General features: G+C 46.7%; 1 protein-coding gene across 29 annotated transcripts in view; it reads left to right on the top strand.

Annotated features, from left to right (window-relative positions):
- The window catches only part of LOC120808943 (pleckstrin homology domain-containing family A member 5), a 56,305-nt gene that overhangs the window by 30,561 nt on the left and 8,697 nt on the right, over positions 1–17,047 (top strand). For 10 of the 29 annotated variants that reach the window (XM_078082867.1, XM_078082869.1, XM_078082866.1 and 7 more), the window contains 13 exons: positions 3,144–3,264; positions 3,415–3,519; positions 5,661–5,733; positions 7,176–7,276; positions 8,422–8,537; positions 9,927–10,433; positions 11,522–12,005; positions 12,257–12,340; positions 13,012–13,131; positions 13,931–13,984; positions 14,587–14,667; positions 16,808–16,870; positions 16,946–17,026. In XM_078082867.1, the coding sequence (XP_077938993.1) occupies positions 3,144–3,264; positions 3,415–3,519; positions 5,661–5,733; positions 7,176–7,276; positions 8,422–8,537; positions 9,927–10,433; positions 11,522–12,005; positions 12,257–12,340; positions 13,012–13,131; positions 13,931–13,984; positions 14,587–14,667; positions 16,808–16,870; positions 16,946–17,026 (1,990 nt within the window). Of the gene's footprint in view, positions 1–864; positions 976–3,143; positions 3,265–3,414; positions 3,520–5,660; positions 5,734–7,175; positions 8,213–8,375; positions 8,538–9,926; positions 10,434–11,521; positions 12,006–12,256; positions 12,341–13,011; positions 13,132–13,930; positions 13,985–14,586; positions 14,668–16,807; positions 16,871–16,945; positions 17,027–17,047 lie in introns of those variants that run through there. The other 19 variants (XM_078082879.1, XM_078082880.1, XM_078082877.1 and 16 more) reach the window with 7 other exon arrangements.

The following is a 17,047-nucleotide window of genomic DNA, read 5'->3' as shown; positions in this document are numbered from 1 at the left end:
ATGCCGACACAAGATGGTATCTAATGTGGCAGTTAGCGATTGGTTGTTGTAAGGTAAGCTGGGAAATGAATACGGGATGTCCTAGAGGTCAACTTTGGGAAGCAGCAGCAAAAGCGCGAAGAAGCCGCTACTTGACTCAGGGTTGTTTTTGTTTGTTTATTGCAGTGCGTCTCATCTTAACAGTTGGCTCTGTTTTTCAAAAATCCCCACGGGGGAAATCTTCACCCCGGACAAGTAATAAAAGGCAAAGACTGATTTAAGCTGCCACAGGGATAAAGAGGCCAGGCGGAAAATCACTGTCTAATCTGCTCTGTGCTTTAAGTAAATCCAAAACACCGAATTTGGTTCAAATTTGTAAGTATAACGAATAAAGAAAATCTCCGGTCTGCCCGGAAAGAAAAGGTCAGCCACTCGGTGTGAAGGCGTCTTTGCCCATCCGTGATGAATTGTTATTGTGAGCGTAAAGAGATTAGCACTACCATACGTTAAGGGTGGTTACCATGGATTACGCTCAGTAAAGTGTTAATGCAGTCAATCCAAACTCCTGAATGTGCAGCAGAGTCCGTCTTTGTTGTTGCTCTTGTCCCAATTATTGAAGGCTTTCAAGGTTCTGTCTCTCTGAACCAAACACAGACGGATGAAAGCACAGGGCGCCACTCTGCTGTGTGTGTCATCGAGGCACCAATTGAAGCCATCATCGGTTCATTGGCCCCTCGTAATCTGCTTTGACATTTGTTTATGGATTATATACATCCGCCGCTTGTTTTTTTCCATGACCAACTGCTCAAGTCTTGGTGTCCATGTCGCGGTCTATTCTTAGTGGTCCACGTGACCGTGTGCAGGCTGACAGGAGATATTTGCACAACGTCCATGCAACGCATGGTTTAACAACGCTGACCTTATTTCGAGAGCGTGGCGTTGGTTTGCTATCGAGGTGGACGATGTGACGACCTTAATGCTGCAGGAGTGTCAAAGGTTTCGCCGTGCCGATGTTGCCGTGCAGTTTGTACTGCTCCCCTTTTAATATCGCTGCATGATTTAAAGATGTTGGTAGTCTGTGAACTAGACTGCATTATGGCAATGCTTTTTTTGCTGAGTGAAATCTGGTGCTTAAAGGGGTGCAGTTTGGCGTTTTTGCGGCCAGCGCACACCGATTGCTCGCTCTGCGCGTGCCCGCCTGGCCTCCCTCGCCTTTTGTTTGTTGAAAAACTAGAGTTCAGGTTCACTGGCAAACAAAAGTGTTTGAAAGCCCCCTTATTTCTTTAGAAATGCTGTGTGGTCATTTTAAAATGCACCCTCAGCCGCTTAGTTCGCAAGCCCCCCCCCCCCCCCCCCCCCTCCCTCATCCCAGTTTGGTCAGAACCCCAAGCGCCAGCGGCGGTGTGATCCCTTCTCACAAAGTCCATGGCGGGCCAGGCGGCGATGCAACGCACCACTACACACTAACTGGGGAGGGTGTTGGCCCCCGTGGGCACACGTAAGCGTCACCGAAAAGCAGCATGGTAATTCATGGTATTTCAGTGGAGCAAAGTCTCAGTTGAAAATATGTCGTAGACGGTTGTTGGTCTCAGTCTTCGTGTTGCTGCAGAATGAATCCTGGAGAGTTCTAAGAGCCAAAGAGCTGCCGTCTCCATTGTTTTTCCCGACGCTTTCATTTTGTGTTTGGGATTGAACAATCCTCCCCCGTACAAATGTGAACTACTGCTGAACCTTTTTTTTTTTTTTTTGTATTCCTTTTAAATCATAAGTTTTTCAAGCTGAATTGACCTTGCTGCAGCTTAGTTGTTAGTGTTTGCTTCGTTTCTTTGTGCTATGTCAATAAACTGAGCTATTTGGGTTGATAAAACCACGTTCCTCTAATATTATAACTTTGTAGTTAATCCTAGACATGTCATGTTTTTGTGATTATTGCTCTTTAAATTTAACACAACCTTATTGATGAACCTCATTGTAATGCAGCACCAGTTCTTCTATTGAGCTTGTAGACGCAGACCAGCTGTTACACCAAAGCAATTTGATACACACACTACTTTTCAATTTGGCTGCATACAGATTAATGATCAGGTGCCAAACACACACTCACACGTGCATCCTACAGCTCAGAGACTGGAAATGGTCTGCTGACCTATTAGAGAATCCAATAGAGCAACACCTCTTACGATATAGGGAATTAATCCCTCCCCCCGCCCGCCCAAACCGATGTGTTTATGATGGCGGGTCGACACGGCATTGATTATAATTCACGGGGGGGCTCTGCCTGTTACTGGAGCCTCTGAGCTCATTTTCTTGAGCGAGGTCATTCGACAGAGAAGACTGCACATCTCACTGGCTGCTTCGAGTAGTGACTCCAAAAAAGTGTTAAAAGTCTGTGCTTCTAACCGAAGATCAATCTAGTTGCTACTGATGGACGTAGAGTGCATGGAGATGGTGCGTCATTAATGCTGAATGGTACCATATAATATGCAGACTTCAAAGGGTCATCCATCAAATGGGCAGGTGAGAGGGGGAGGGTTGTTGTGCAGGCCTGGCTATTTCTGTCCTTTTTAGTGACCTAAAACCAATACATCTGATGGCTGAGGGATTCTTTTTTTTTGTCGTGATTGCAGTATTTCTGCTCTACTGTGGTTTTGCTGCCTTGTTCCCTCTAGACCACAACCCCCGTTCCCTTTCTTTATGTGCCATATCTCCACGGCACCGAGACAACTCTCTTCACAAGGCGTTCCATCCTGTGGCAAATGTGTAGAACTCCCTGTGCTTTTCAGTTTTGTTTTGAAATAGTTTTGTATTGCGAAGGCGCCCTGAACTGTATCACTGCAGCAACCGTTTACATTGCAGTGTGTCGGGCAGACTTCGCAGTCCATTCCCAGCTATAAGACAACTGGGAATGTATCTGCAGTGACATGGTGGGAGTAATTGGCATGATTCATAGGCCCAGGTTGAGATCTCATTATAACAGTTTGGACTTCAGAGAGATGGGGGAGGACAGGCAATAAAGTCTGCTTCTTCCTAGTATCTCTTTTTTTTCTTTTTGGAGCGGTCAGTAGACATAAATTTGCTATATTTTTGTATAGCTATTGTTTTTCTCACTGATTTGCCTGTATGCTTTTGGCACGTTTGTTTATTTTTGTAACTTTATTTTTTAGATCTGCCTCCAAAGTGCCGGCGAATGAGAAGAAGGATCGGCCACTAAGCACCATGACTGAAGCCTCCAACTACACAGGCAGTTCGGACTTTGCCGCAAACCCCACCAACACGGCAGAGCGAGTGAGTGACACCATGAATAAAGGGAAATTCAAGCATGTGTGTTAAGTTAGGAAAATAATGGGAAACCAGTCCAGAGGGTTTCAGAGTCAAGAATTATTGTTTGTGGATTGCGTTCACTTTGCCATTAACTCATTATTTTGGTATTTCTAGCCATCGAGACCTTCCAAAAAAATCCACAACTTTGGGAAGAGATCCAACTCCATCAGGAGGAATCCCAGTGCGCCAGTTATCAGGAGGAACTGGCTTTATAAACAGGTGAACAATAAATCACATGATGTTCTGGGCTGCAGAGCAGGTAACTCTGCATCAGGTCCAGCTGCTTGTTCCCAGCGGTCAGTCCGTCCCTAAAGTCTGAAAGTCCGTCTGAAATGTCCCGACAGCTATCTGATAAATTGCCACGGAATCTGGTAAATGCATTGAGGTGCAAAAAATATGAATCAAACATAAAATCGCAATTAGGGCTGGGCGGGATACCGGTTCAAATGGTATGCTGGTATAAGATTTCCGTATGGAATGAATTTCTCACATACCGCTCATACCGGTGTTACGCCATAACAACTGCCGTTGCTCTTTAGTTTATAACAACAATGAATAACTCTCAACAAACGCTCTTTAACAGGGTAAAACACCACGACACAACAGCTTGTGAGGCATAAACAATTTGTAGCACTAATAATTGTACATTTATAAAAATGATCCCGGCGAACTGCATGCTGGGTACAGCTCACAACAAGAAGTTACTACATGAAAACATGGAAAAGAGCAATACAGGAGGAACAACGAAAGACATGGTTTTTTGACCATGCCGCAAAGCCCTAATCACAATAATCCGGTAACTTATCTAAAACCTAAAGACAAATTCATTATTAAAAAAATTATTTAATTTAAAAAAGGTGCATTCCAGGAGTCTTTTCCCCAGCCAGTTATCTTTGTATTGGTTAATTTGTGAAGGATATTATGAAATGCATTTCACATATTATTTGGGGAAAGTCCATGAAACATCCGTATAAATTGAATGTTTGGACAACTTTCCTTTTTCCACGTAGAACAATTGGGAAGTTCTCTCCATAAGATCCGCAGCGTCACATAAGTTTTTCGACGTCTTCCAGGATCCGAGCACTCCTTTGTCCCGCGTTTGGGCCTGGCCTCTCATCCAGTGCAGGCAGTGTTTAAATACCAATCCCTCATCACGGCTGCCTGGTTATTCACAGGAGGGTGAACAGGAGCTGCTCGGGGCGGCTCTTTGCCAAACAGGAGTCTCTCATGCTTCCTAAGTAGGAGACTCATTTACTTTTGATTGCAGCCTCCCGGCGCAGTTTTGTGAGCACATGATGGTTTCCTTTGGTACAGCTGCCAGCTGCTATTTCTTTGGGGACCTCAATCAGGGTCGAAGTAGATCAAGCAAAAGACTCACAAGTCTGCTACTGCGTATAAAGGCTGGATTTGCACTCTTACTTTCCTGCCTCATTGAAACCTGGAAGCTATTGAAGTCGTTGGCGGAGGAAAAAGCTGCAGCCCTTGAGGAGATCCGCGGGGAGAACAAAATGCCGCACTGATTGATGTGACTGTGAAAGGCTCGTTGTTTTTCTTTTCCCGCCTGAACTGAGCAAAATCTGACAGAACTTCTGATGAAGTGTATTCAGGAACACGTAAAACGAGCGGTTGAGTCCCTGATTGAACGGGGGGAAGGTGAGGAATCAATGGACGCCTTTCTGGCGCGCCTCCACCGTGAACGTGCCAACGAGCATCTGGTTTTGCCACTTTTTTTATTTTTTATTGGTACTAATGTGTTAAACATGCTGGGTTCATGGAAGTGAATTTCCATTTAAGCTAAACTGCAGCCCACATGCCGTTTGACCATAATGACAGAGCCCTTGTGGTCCCTCCCCCTACTTTTGTCCCCGGGTGGAATCCGCGATTAAGAGCCACGCTCAAGTTTTCCAATGAGGCGAACGGGGGGAGTTAATACCCGCTTCCTCACCCTTCATCCTCCTCAAGCAGCAGCCTGGAAAAGTCCTTTTGATCACAGCATTGCAATACCGAAGAAAAATTTTGGCAGAGATTTATTTCTCTTTATTTCTATTTCTCTTTATTTTTTTAAAAGGGAAAGCTGTTAGTTGCATTGATACACACCACGGAACGCTTACTATGTTTATTATACGACTCCATCCGGGGACCATGCCTGACTTGTGAATGGCAGAACGAAGCATTTTACACCCAATGTACAGCGTTTAGGAAGCCGAATTGGAGGCATGGCATAGAAAGTTGCCAACAGATCATAACTCATTAAGTGAAACTAAGTGCCTCCAAGTAGCCGGCAGTTAATCACAGACCGAACAATTGAACTAATTAAGCAACTAGTAGCCATTCACACCATTCCCCCGGTGTCTTTTTAGGACAGCACGGGGATGAAGCTGTGGAAGAAGCGGTGGTTCGTGCTGTCTGACCTGTGCCTCTTCTACTACAGAGGTGAGTCCCGTCTTCTTGGCCCCCAACGTGTCTCATCGGTGCTGCACCGATTTACAACAACACTGTTATTCCATCAGCGGCGCTCGGGGCTGTTGTGACCTTCAGAGGCATCGTAAATGTTACTACATCTGTATCCAAGGCCCTGTGGTAAGCAGCCTGACAGGACCACCCAAGGAGACTTATTAATTGAAACGCCTCTCTTGTCATCTGATTTGCCGTTTGAGTGATCATTATGTCCCCCGAGCAAAGTCAGTGCTTTTAATAGAGCTCTGATGCAGCCGTGATGTTGATGGAGAAAGCAAGGCAGGATATGGGATTCCACACCAATGTTAAGTCATGGAGCAGGTTTCCAGAGGTGGAGCTGTTTGGATACAGTGGTTGCATGCCAGCGTTATTCTTGGATTCAGTCGCATTCAACAAAGAGTCCACATTGGCATTACCACGGTTATATTGTCACTGTGATTGTCCTTCTGAATATGTGCAGTGTTTATATTGTTCTTTAATTGAGTGCAGAGATATTAAGAAACATGTATTTATACTGAAGCAAACACTTGAAGGAATTCCTATTTAAGTTGCCATAGAATAGCAAATATGCAAAAGTCATGTTGTTTTCTTTAACGTCGTTAAGTTTTAGATGTGGGGGTCTTTTATGAGAATGTATTGACTGAGCTGCTATTGACTGGGCATCCTGGCTTCACTCACGCAGTTCTAATGTTCAGGTCAAATATTGACACAGCTGTGAGCATTCGAGAGATTTCCTACCCAAAAGAAAAGAAACAAATCCTGTGTATCATCGAGGCTGTAAAGTAATTGTAGTCTAAGTTTACCGTTAGGCCGCTTCTACAAAGAGAATAAAACCAGTCCACATATCCCAAAGCCGCGGATACAGTCACCATTTCTGCTGATCACGATGACATCTAGTCTGTGTTATTTCTAGTGTCTGCCTGCCTGTCGCCTTCTATCCGCCCACTAGCTGATAAAAGCCCCGGGCAGCAGCGGACCCAAAGGCTTCATCCAAACGGACATGTTGAGAAATCCACCCATCAGCAGAGAGTAGACAGAGGTCACCAACGGCGCCGGCCCTCCGTCGAGCACGAGCAGCGCTCTCTGCTGCAGCGATCGGCCTGTTATTATGGGCTCAGGATCCCCCGCTGTGCAGAGACCTGATAGATGCTGCATTGTTGACGTGGAGCGCTGTCTGTTAACTTAATGAGGATTAGAGCGGCCAAGCTGCACGTTGAATCAATGCTCATCTTTTGCTCTGATTGTCCGCTGCTCATCGCACACACTCCTCTTCTAGATCTTTCTTTGCTTTCCACATTTCTCCCTTTTTCAAAGTTTACAAATCTGTCACACATAAGAGTTTATTGCAACATCTCTGAGGGATTGAAGTCAAAAACCGACCCCTAATGCATTGCGTTGGCTCGTTTTTGTCTCTGCAGACGAAAAGGAAGAGGGGATTCTTGGCAGCATCCTCCTGCCGAGCTTCCGTGTGTCCATGCTGTCTGTGGACGACCACATCAACAGGAAATATGCCTTCAAGGTCAGTGCATGTCTTCATCGAACTATCAAACTTTGTGTTTATTGGATACGCAAGTAAATCATGAGTTTACGTGACGTTGTAATAAAACGAGGCGATGAGCGTACAAAAGTTTCAGGGTGCAATAGAGTCAGAACCCCCACAGGGTTTTTTTCAGCCTACATCGCAGATCTAGGATAACGTTCCTTGAAAATTGGCTTTTGTCTTAAAGTTACTGTGTGAAACTTTTTAACTGGTAGAATGCGGAAGAACCAGGACTGAGCGGGTCAGATCCCTTGACAGAAAATCAAAGTTCCTTGTAGTAACTTAAACAATTTTAAAATTGAGTGAGAGTGGAGCTGTCAAGTAATTGTTCTCCGCTTGAACGGCTCTCTGCTCGATGTAAGAAGGCAAAGAAACCTCTTGCCAGGTGACTCGGTAACCCCTGGTTACAGAGCAAGGGGCACGTTCCATGGGATCCATTGGTGTGTACATTATCTGTGGGTCCTTTTATAGAGCCTGAAAGACCACAAAGTAGTCTCGCCAAGCACAGCTAAACACTGACGCCCAGGAGTCTGCTCAAGGTCTCTCCAACCACACAGCTCCTTTTCCGAGGGGGAGAGAGAGAGTTGAGGTAAAGGGAGAAACACGAGAGCAGCCCACGACCTCTCCAGTGATTTGTGACTTTTTGACTGCATATTTAAACTTTTCCCCATCTCTTAAATGGCCATGTCATTAAAGGTTCCTTATTTCCCATCATTCTGAAGTAATTGGAGCACTGATGGTGCTTTCTTCCCCATTTATTTTTTCTAGTCATTGGTAAACAGGATATTGAGATTGTTCACTAAACATTCTGTTTTTCTCTCCGTTTGTGTGGGTTTAACAATACACTGATTTGTTCGCTGCAAGGAAAGAGAACAACTAAGGAACGTTGTGTTGGCCATACAATACAACTGCATGGTAAGTCCTGCAGTATTGTGCTAAATTCACTTAATCTACTGGCATGCATGAAACTCCAGTTACTCCCGTCTTCCATCACTATTTGTTAAAACAAACTATTTGATTGCTGTCCAGTGTCACCGATCCCAGTTGACTTGATGCTTTTCTCTTCTCTCTCTTTCAGGTAATTTTCTGTGTGTGTCCCTTTTTCCTGTCCATTGTCCAAACAGGCAACGCATCCCAACATGCGGACGTACTATTTTTGCTCGGACACGGCCAAAGAGATGGAGGCTTGGATGAAAGTAATGACCGATGCTGCGCTTGTGCATTCCGAGCCGGTCAAGAGGTTTGTTAAAGAATCACTACTACAGACAGAGCCTGCATTTCATTTGAAGTTGGGAGATTACAAGTGGGTTGTTTTGCCATTGACTGGTGGAAAAGACATTTGAAGATGAGAGCAGTTGTTTTTAAACAGAATGATTTGGCTCCTTGGTTTGATTATGAATCCAGATTTTTCTTTTTAAGCATTTGTTCTGTAATCAAGCGCTTAGGCAACGGTTCACCACCTGTCAACAACCTTATTTATTACAAGGCGGTTTCATTACACACGGATGCAGTGGGCATGTAGTCCCTGAGATGTATGTATGCACGCACAGCTGCGCGGGCTGATGAGAATCAGTGACTCATCGGGAGAGGGTTTTTTCCTTCTTATTTTTGTTCAACTTTGTTAAATGTCTGTCACTTGGCTGCCCGCCTGTCTAATGCTCCCTCTTACATGGGTGAGCGGAGGCGTAGTGGTGAAGTGCTTTATAATTACATGAAGCAGTAGTGCCTGAAATTCACTGGATAGCAAAGGGACAGTGTGGCGCTGTTATTATTTTATAATGTTCTATAAACAGCATGGCAAAGCCTATCCAGACTAAAAGCTATTCAGAAGGCAAAGTATCTCGTGTTTTATTGTCTTCTATGCACGGTATTGTCATGTCTTCATATTGGTTGTATAAAAGAACAAGATATGGTAGCCAAACTTTCCCTTTAAGCGTTCCCACAGTCTCTTCAGAATGTCTTATAAAGCATGAGTAAATGCACTCCCAGCTTTCTTTGGAACAAATGTGTGCTCTAGTGGTCTGCCTGAGCCGCAGATGGCTGCAGAAGACATTACGTGACTGGTGCTGCTATTTAAAAGGATACAATTGAAAACTTGAGGGAAAGACTTTCCTACTCCCCTCCTACTGCTTACCCAGCGAGCCGTACTGCTAAGGGGAATTTGCCAAACTTTGAAGCTGTGACCTTGAGTCTGTCTGAGGCCAAGGAGTAGTGGTGTCAGTTACCTCTGGAGACCTCAGAGCTGTGTTTAGGTCTTCTAGAGGGGAGCTGCGAATGGATTACCGGAGTCTGGGCAGCACCTTCGTGACGTGCCCCAGAAGAGCCAACGCTTTATTGGAGGTATCCGATTTCCTTTAACACGCCTGGTCTCCTCTGGCAGCTGGAAGAAACATTCTACAGCTCCGCCCATTTTCTTTGCACTTTCTTTTTGTCTCTCGAGCACTAGCAGGGTTCACAAAGGCAATGGATTAGGTCCGCAGTATATTTGATCCTCAATCACCTTTTACTGGTGATCTGTTCTCCAGATGGAGCGTCCCATTGAATCTATTCTACTTGTCAATCTTATGGGCCTTGATTGCCTTCAGCTCACACAGATGGTTTCATAAGGCCTCCTCTCCGTCTTTATCAGGTTGGACAGGCTAAAGGTGGAGCAGTGCGGGCCGCAAGAGATCAATCACGTGGCCGACCACCGACCTCCGCTCACGCAGCCCGAAATCCACAACAATCAACTGAACCGTGAGGTGGACCGCGAGCGCGCCCCAGAAGCCTCCCCCGCCGCAGCGGACGATGAGCGAAAGCAGCGGGACGCCGAGCGCTACGGCTTCCAGCAGGACGGGGCGGAGCGCGGCCGCCCACTCACCAAGATCAACAGCGTCAAGCTGCAGCCGGCGCAGGCGGCAGCCGTCAAGGCCAGCGTCGCCTCGCCGCAGCCTCCGACCGAGGTGGACGGGTCGCACCGTGGCCCCCAGGTCAACGGATCGGGGGAGCACGCCGCGCAGGACATGACTGCGGTCCCTCCTCGCCGAAGTCCCACTCCCGAGCCGGACCGCGCGCTGAGCAGGACCAGCTCCATGCAGCAACTAGAGCACTGGGTCCGCACCCAGAGGGGCCGTAACCAGGACGATGACACCAGGAGGTTGGCTTGATTATTTCCTCTATTGTGGGCTTAAAAAACCCGAAACGTTTACAGTTTTGCGTTGTGTAACCTCAAGCTATTTGTGCGGCAAGAGGAGAAAACTAGTTGATTTCACAAGAGTCGAAACCTCAACAACTCAAAGCTAAATGTGTGTCGAAATGCTGATTCAACCTCATCTTGAGACAGGAGGAATTCTCCTTAAGCAGCCGAAGGCCCGCTTGCATGTATGAACGCAGACTACGGCTTCCCAAAGCTTCTTAGTGCTATTTCTATCAAAAGCTGTCGTGTTCACAGCCAAAGGATTCACCGTGACTTAAACACTTTGATATTACACTGTTAAGTGCACTAGTAAGTAGAACTGGGGATGAACAATAGCCAGAGCTGCTGCCTGCCACCGGCCTGCTGTGACAGTCCCATTTTTAATTGGTTGGGATTAATCTTCCTCTCTCGCTCTGTCTGCCCGTCTGTCGGTGTGTCTGTCCCTCCGTCTGCTTATAGTCACCTGGCTTACGCTCACGTCTGACACAGCCTTTGCTTCTTTGCCTCCATTTACTGAAAGAAATGTATTTTTTTATTTATAAATATGAATTCTTTTTTCCCGGCAGTGGGGCTCTGTGATGAGTGTAAACTCCCTCTCCATATTCTCTTCTATTCAGACTTTGTTTTTTCACTACTGCGGGTTCTCAGAATAATACTCTCGAGCCTTTTCGTTTTACACACGGATGAGCCTGTGGAAGCAGAGCTTTTCAAAGCAAAGATTTTAAAAGGCCATGCGAAGCCTTTCACTAACTTGCTGCTTCATAATACGACCAACCTTTACAGCTATTACAGACAAACCTCTTCTCTAGCTTCAACCTGCCACATGGAGCCCATTATTCCTAAAACAAAATCCCATTTAGGGAAAATGGATGAAATGGCAAGTAGTCGTACAAGACTCGTCAATTTTTGTACCTCCTTTGATGGCTGATAACTAAAAATATTTAGACACTACATGAAAAGAAGTATCTTTGCCATCTGTGTTGATATTCATCATTTGTAAAATTGGTGCTAAACTCTTTTACTCTCCCCCTCCAAACCCCCCCTTCCAGCATCACGTCCTATCAGACGCTGCCTAGAAACATGCCGAGCCACCGGGTGCCCTACATGCCTCACTACGGCGACGGCTACAGCAGCATGCCCAGGAATAGCATGGCGCAGAGGGACAGCCTCTGCAGCATGTCGCCCTCGTTGTACGAGCAGGCGCTGGGTCCCTCGCCGGTGGACAACCGGCGCTCCATGCGCGACGACACCATGTGGCAGCTGTTTGAGTGGCAGCAGCGGCAGGCCTACACCAGGCCGCCGCCGCCGGGCCTCTACAGAGACATGGCCAGTCCCAAAACCATGATCAACCTGTCGGAACACGCCGCGCCGAGCCACTCCATCCCCCCGTCGCCCTCCCACGGCTCGCTGTCCATGTACGGCGGCTACTCCCCCATGCGCTCCTACGTCAGCGGCGCCCGCTCTGAGGTGTCCTCTCCCGTCTACAGAGGGGACGCCAGCATCGACAGGCGGCTCAGGCCGCAGCACAACAAGGTCAGCGGAGGAGCAAAAGTGTTTTCATCACTTGGTTCTGGGGGGGTCTAGTTGTGCAGATTGATCTTCAAGAAATCATTTTAAAGGAGCTTAGACAAAATGTCCCCAATCAACGTATTTGTTTGACAGGATCTCAATATTTTGAATGTGAAAGTGTATAAATGGCTAAACGGCACGAAGTATGGCCGAGCCGATCATCTATGAATCCCTTTTGAAATGTGGTTTTGTTTGAAATCGGTCGTGTCCTGCAGTACGCCTACCCACCGGATAGGAGGTCGATGCCTGCAGGGATCCCAGTTCAGACCATCAGCGCCCAGTCGCTCCACGGCAAAACAGTACGTCCATATCCACGTTGTCCCCTTCTGTGTCCTCTCGCTGAAGTTCTGCAGTACACCGCCCAGTAACCAGTGCGCAGAGCCCAGTTATTCCTTGAGTTTAATTGGACTTTCTTTGAATGACCAGTCTATTTGTATAACTCTACCTACTTTCCCTCTCCTTCTTTCTGTCCTTTATGCCCTTCCAAGAGGACATTTTGACAGTCTCAGGAGACAGATGTAGGCAGAACTCTGCATGTTCCAAGTGGTCTGATTTAGGGTGCGCTCGCTTTAGGAGCTCTTTTTGATTCGCTTCACATCGGTTGAGACTTAAAAGCCCCGTCACTCTCTGCTTTCTAAGCTAGATCAGGAATGTATGTCAGCGCGGTGTACGGCTCTGCTCGCGGAGCTGCGAAAGTGTGAACCGGATTCTGTAATAAATGCTAAACGGCCCTTCTGTCTTGATCTGAACAGTGTTGAATTTGCATGCTGCTGACAGCGAATGCACCTCGGATAACCTCACGGCCCTGCATGAAAAAGCAGATGTAACAACTATTCACCTATTTGGAGCGTGATGTGTCTAAATCTCCTGTCCTGGTGTGTTCTCTCCTCTCCTCTCCCCACTCCCTTTGCGGTGTGCCCGTGTTTTTATTGTGGCTGTATATTTCCCGTCCTCCCTCCTTCCCTCGCAGCCTGAGGAACTGACTCTGCTGCTCATAAAGCTGCGGCGGCAGCAGGCAGAGCTAAACAGTGTCCGGGAGCGCACCGTAGCACAGCTTATGCAACTAAACATGGACGGAGACAACCCAAAGGTCAGGCCCCCAGAGACGCTCCTGCAGGCTTGTGTGTTAGCGTGTGGTGTGCGTGCGCCATCTTTAACCACTTCCATTATCCATCACGATCCAGAGGGAAGTTTCTTTCGGGTTCTTTACACCTGGCTGATTTAAGGATAAAAAGTGCTGCAGTAGGCACTTTCTCCATGACAGGCTTTTCTTTGGCTTGAAGTTATCTCTTCGCCGTAGCTCGGCATCGGCTACTCCTAGATCTTTGAGGAAACGTAAATGTCGAATAAGCTAATCTCCCACGCAGAGTTCAACTAATCCGGTCAGATCATCACATTTGATCCTTTTCAAATTGAGCAAGCAGTAGATTTCAATTATTTTAATAGTCCATACAGATGAAACTCTCCTAAAGAGGGACCGGCTACAGAATTTGTAAATGTCAAAGCAGGATTTTTGCATTCAATTCTCCCAAGTAAATGTGGGTCAATGAAACCCGAGGAGGATTGTGGGGTTTAGGTTTATCATCTTGTTTTCAGGAGGTCAATTATCAAGATACTCACTTTCAGTTTAAGGGATGTCAAGTATTATTTCACCCTTGGCTCACGGTTTTCACCCACAGTGCACTCACTCTGTTTATAGTGAACACCTGCTACCTGATTTCTTCACCTTGACTTGTCCTGCCTTTTCTGTCCGTTCCTATTTGGGCACACTGAACATGACACACTTGTGTGGGCGAGCGAATGAGAGCATCAGAGAACGACTGGCTTCCTCCTCTTTTGTCTCACTCTTGTTGCATTTTATTTCCTCTACTCTTTGCTGCTGACGTTAGAACGACATTCTCTCCCATCACCTCCAAAGGAACCTCATGTTTTTGGACAATCAGGTGGGGTAATGCATGACTGCATGGCCCTGTCTCCCGTCATGAACTGAATTCACAATGTAATGCTTTGCTATGGATGTATTAACCAGCACAGTCTGCTGAAAAAGCTTTTGATTCCCTGTTTGATGCATATGTAACTAATGTTATTTAATAGTCTACTACCTAGTTTGCGATTTGAGTTTCGTAGACATTCATTCATTAGTCCGCTATACTAATGAATATCTGGACATCACTCTATTCTGTATAGTTTAAAGAAATATTCCTTATACAGCACAGAGGTACCTGCAAGGAAACTTATCTGCTGTTATTTAACTGACTGTGCGATTACGAACGTGTGTGGGGTGCACAGAGGCACAATGCCACATTGCTGCTAATTGACCGTAATGTTATAGTGAAATGTGCTTACCTCGGATTTGTGTACCCATCAAGGATTGTGTAATTTAGCTCCTCAGTCTGAAAATATGTTCCATTTACTGCCACGTGAGCATTTCTAAGCTTTGCATCACAATGAGAGGGAGAGCAAGAGAGATGTACCAACGTTGTCCGTGTTGTCACTGCTGTAAACTGACACTTGCTATATCGCTCCTCTCCACACACCGGACTAGATGAAGGAAAGTGACCCTTTAATCGTCATGACTCACACTTTGATTGAGAACTCTGCCCCGAGGCCTCAACTTTACCACCAAGTAAGGCCAGCCGAAGGCTTTGCTCCGCCTCACCAGTCGCTGTTGTTATTTTGGTCTGTTGTGCAATGCTCCTCCTTCGGTGTCCAAGTCCTCATGGCATCTTGAGACTGGTCTCCCTGTACTGTCTGTATCCAGCACCTCCTCATCCATCGCTTTTGACTGTTCTCATGTTATGAGAAGTCATTCCAACATGGGCATGACTTGTAAAAGAGTAGGATGATCCCTCGCAAAGTCTCTGTGAAAGTGTGTGTCTGAACTGACGCAGCGAGCTGTGTGACCGTCCTGAATCCGAATCAAAGCCTGATCCTTTAGCTTGCAAGGCCTCGTCTTTACTCCTCGTGTTTTGTCTCGGGGCCTAACCACTGAAGGTTAGTCAGGGTGGGATCTTCAATGAGCCATCGCACAATGCTTTTCTCCCATTAGAGTAGTGAGTCCGGCTCCAAGTCCAGTTCCTTACCAAATACTATATCTTACTGTGAAGAGGGGAACTGATGGTGGTTGTTTTTAATGGCATGGTTTAGGGCAGTAAAGTCAATTAAGAAAATTAAGTTCTACTCTGTTTACAGTTCATTCGGAGTCTACGAGGGCTGCTCTCCTAACTTCTGTTTGGGTCCACATGATCCGCTGTGCAATGCGGTTCACCTGTAGTCAGTGGGAGGTGATGACGATGTTAAAGACAGATTTTCTAGCCAAACGTTCTCTACCTTTTGACCTGTCTGCATTACTTCCGAGGATTCTGCTGGTGGAAACGGGAAAGGGGGCCGACTTGTGTATGTGTGACGATGGCTATGACAACACTTTGCCACTTTTGTGTCCGCCTGCCCCCCGCGGTGTAAAAGTGCAGCCCGCCACCCCCATCACACCCAACAGCTGCATTCCCACCTGTTCAGCTGCCAGAATTGTGTCTCCCTCCTCGTGCTCATGTCACTCGAAATCCACACCACAGTGAAGCGCCCCCCCCCCCCCCCCCCCCTCCCGCCTTCCCTCTTGCTGTGGGAGAGTCTGCATGTTTCTGTGTGGAATGCCATGTGGACCTCAGGTCCCACCTGCTTTAACTGTACTGTGTGGTGCAGCCGAGGAAAAGGTGTGGAGAATAATGTGTGTGAGTGTGGAGCGTTGACACCGAGACGTTTGGACGGTGAGTCATTTCCCTCGTTGTTTTTAGCTCCATAGACCAAAAAGTTGGATTTGAAATTAGAAATATTATCTATGAAGTTGAAGTGCAAGTAGATTTAGTTATTTTTGTTAAGTGCAAAGAAATTAAATATTGAGAGCAGCCGTGAACCAAAAATACCAGAATACAAAAAAGAGCGGGGGAAGATCCAGCCGGTTAACTGGCTAGTTGGGCTAGTGCCCAATAAGAAGGTGACAGAAAGCAGAAAGTTGGCAGTTTGCCCTGTTTGCAGCCTAGTCGTTATTATCCAATGAGCGAATCGATTCAGAACAACACAGAAATGTCTCACTGTCCTAATATTGATGTGCAGCACATTTATTGATTCAGATTCAGAAGAGGGGATGAATGATGAAGCTCTGAAGAATGGATTTTCTGGAAACATGGGATCCAATGCAGTTTAAACTATTTCCTTTTTTTTTTCATCAAGAGGAGAAGTAAGTTAGTTCAAAAGGCCTGAGAATATTAGAGGTAAAGTCATTATTCTGGAAACGCACGGACACACACACACACACACACACACACACACACACACACACACACACACACACACTAATTTGACTACAGATACCGGGCAGAATCTTTTGACTAATAGTTACTGAGAATCAGCAGGAGAAAAAGGCGGTCGGGGCATTGCAGCTCATGCGCTGACTCTACAGTTTAGTAAGCACCGTTATTGTACATGCCTTCCCCTCGCATTTCCAATGAAACCACTGCGGTGTGCTGATGGAGACAAACAACCGTGGGTAATCATCCGAGAGGAGGCCGTGTTTAGAGCAGCCGCTCTCCCTCCCTCGCTTCTGCAAACTCAGATTGTCCAATTCAGTAACTAATGCGAGTTCCCACTCAAGGGCAAAGTCCAGCAGCTCGGTGAGAGAGCCTCCTCGAGACACTGCATTTGATCTCCAGATTCTACTGTGTATGTGCAGGTTGGGTGTCTCCCCTCTAATGTCTTGTCTGTCCTCACAGCTGGGTCCAGAAGACTACAGGGATCTGGCCTACGCACGCGCGGCGGAAGAAGTCGACATCGATGTAAGTGCGGTCGCGACGCTCCGTTCTGCGACGTCGTGCTGGCCGCCTCACGAGTCTCTCTTGTTGTCTCCTCAGACCAAACTGAGCCGGTTGTGCGAGCAGGACAAAGTGGTGAGGACTCAGGAGGACAAACTTAAGCAGCTGTACCGAGAGAAGGTGACTACGCGCTGCACATCT

This window comes from Gasterosteus aculeatus, chromosome X, assembly GCF_964276395.1.
Source record: "Gasterosteus aculeatus chromosome X, fGasAcu3.hap1.1, whole genome shotgun sequence".
Classification (NCBI taxonomy): domain Eukaryota; kingdom Metazoa; phylum Chordata; class Actinopteri; order Perciformes; family Gasterosteidae; genus Gasterosteus; species Gasterosteus aculeatus.
This window is presented reverse-complemented; position numbering and strand designations above follow the sequence as displayed.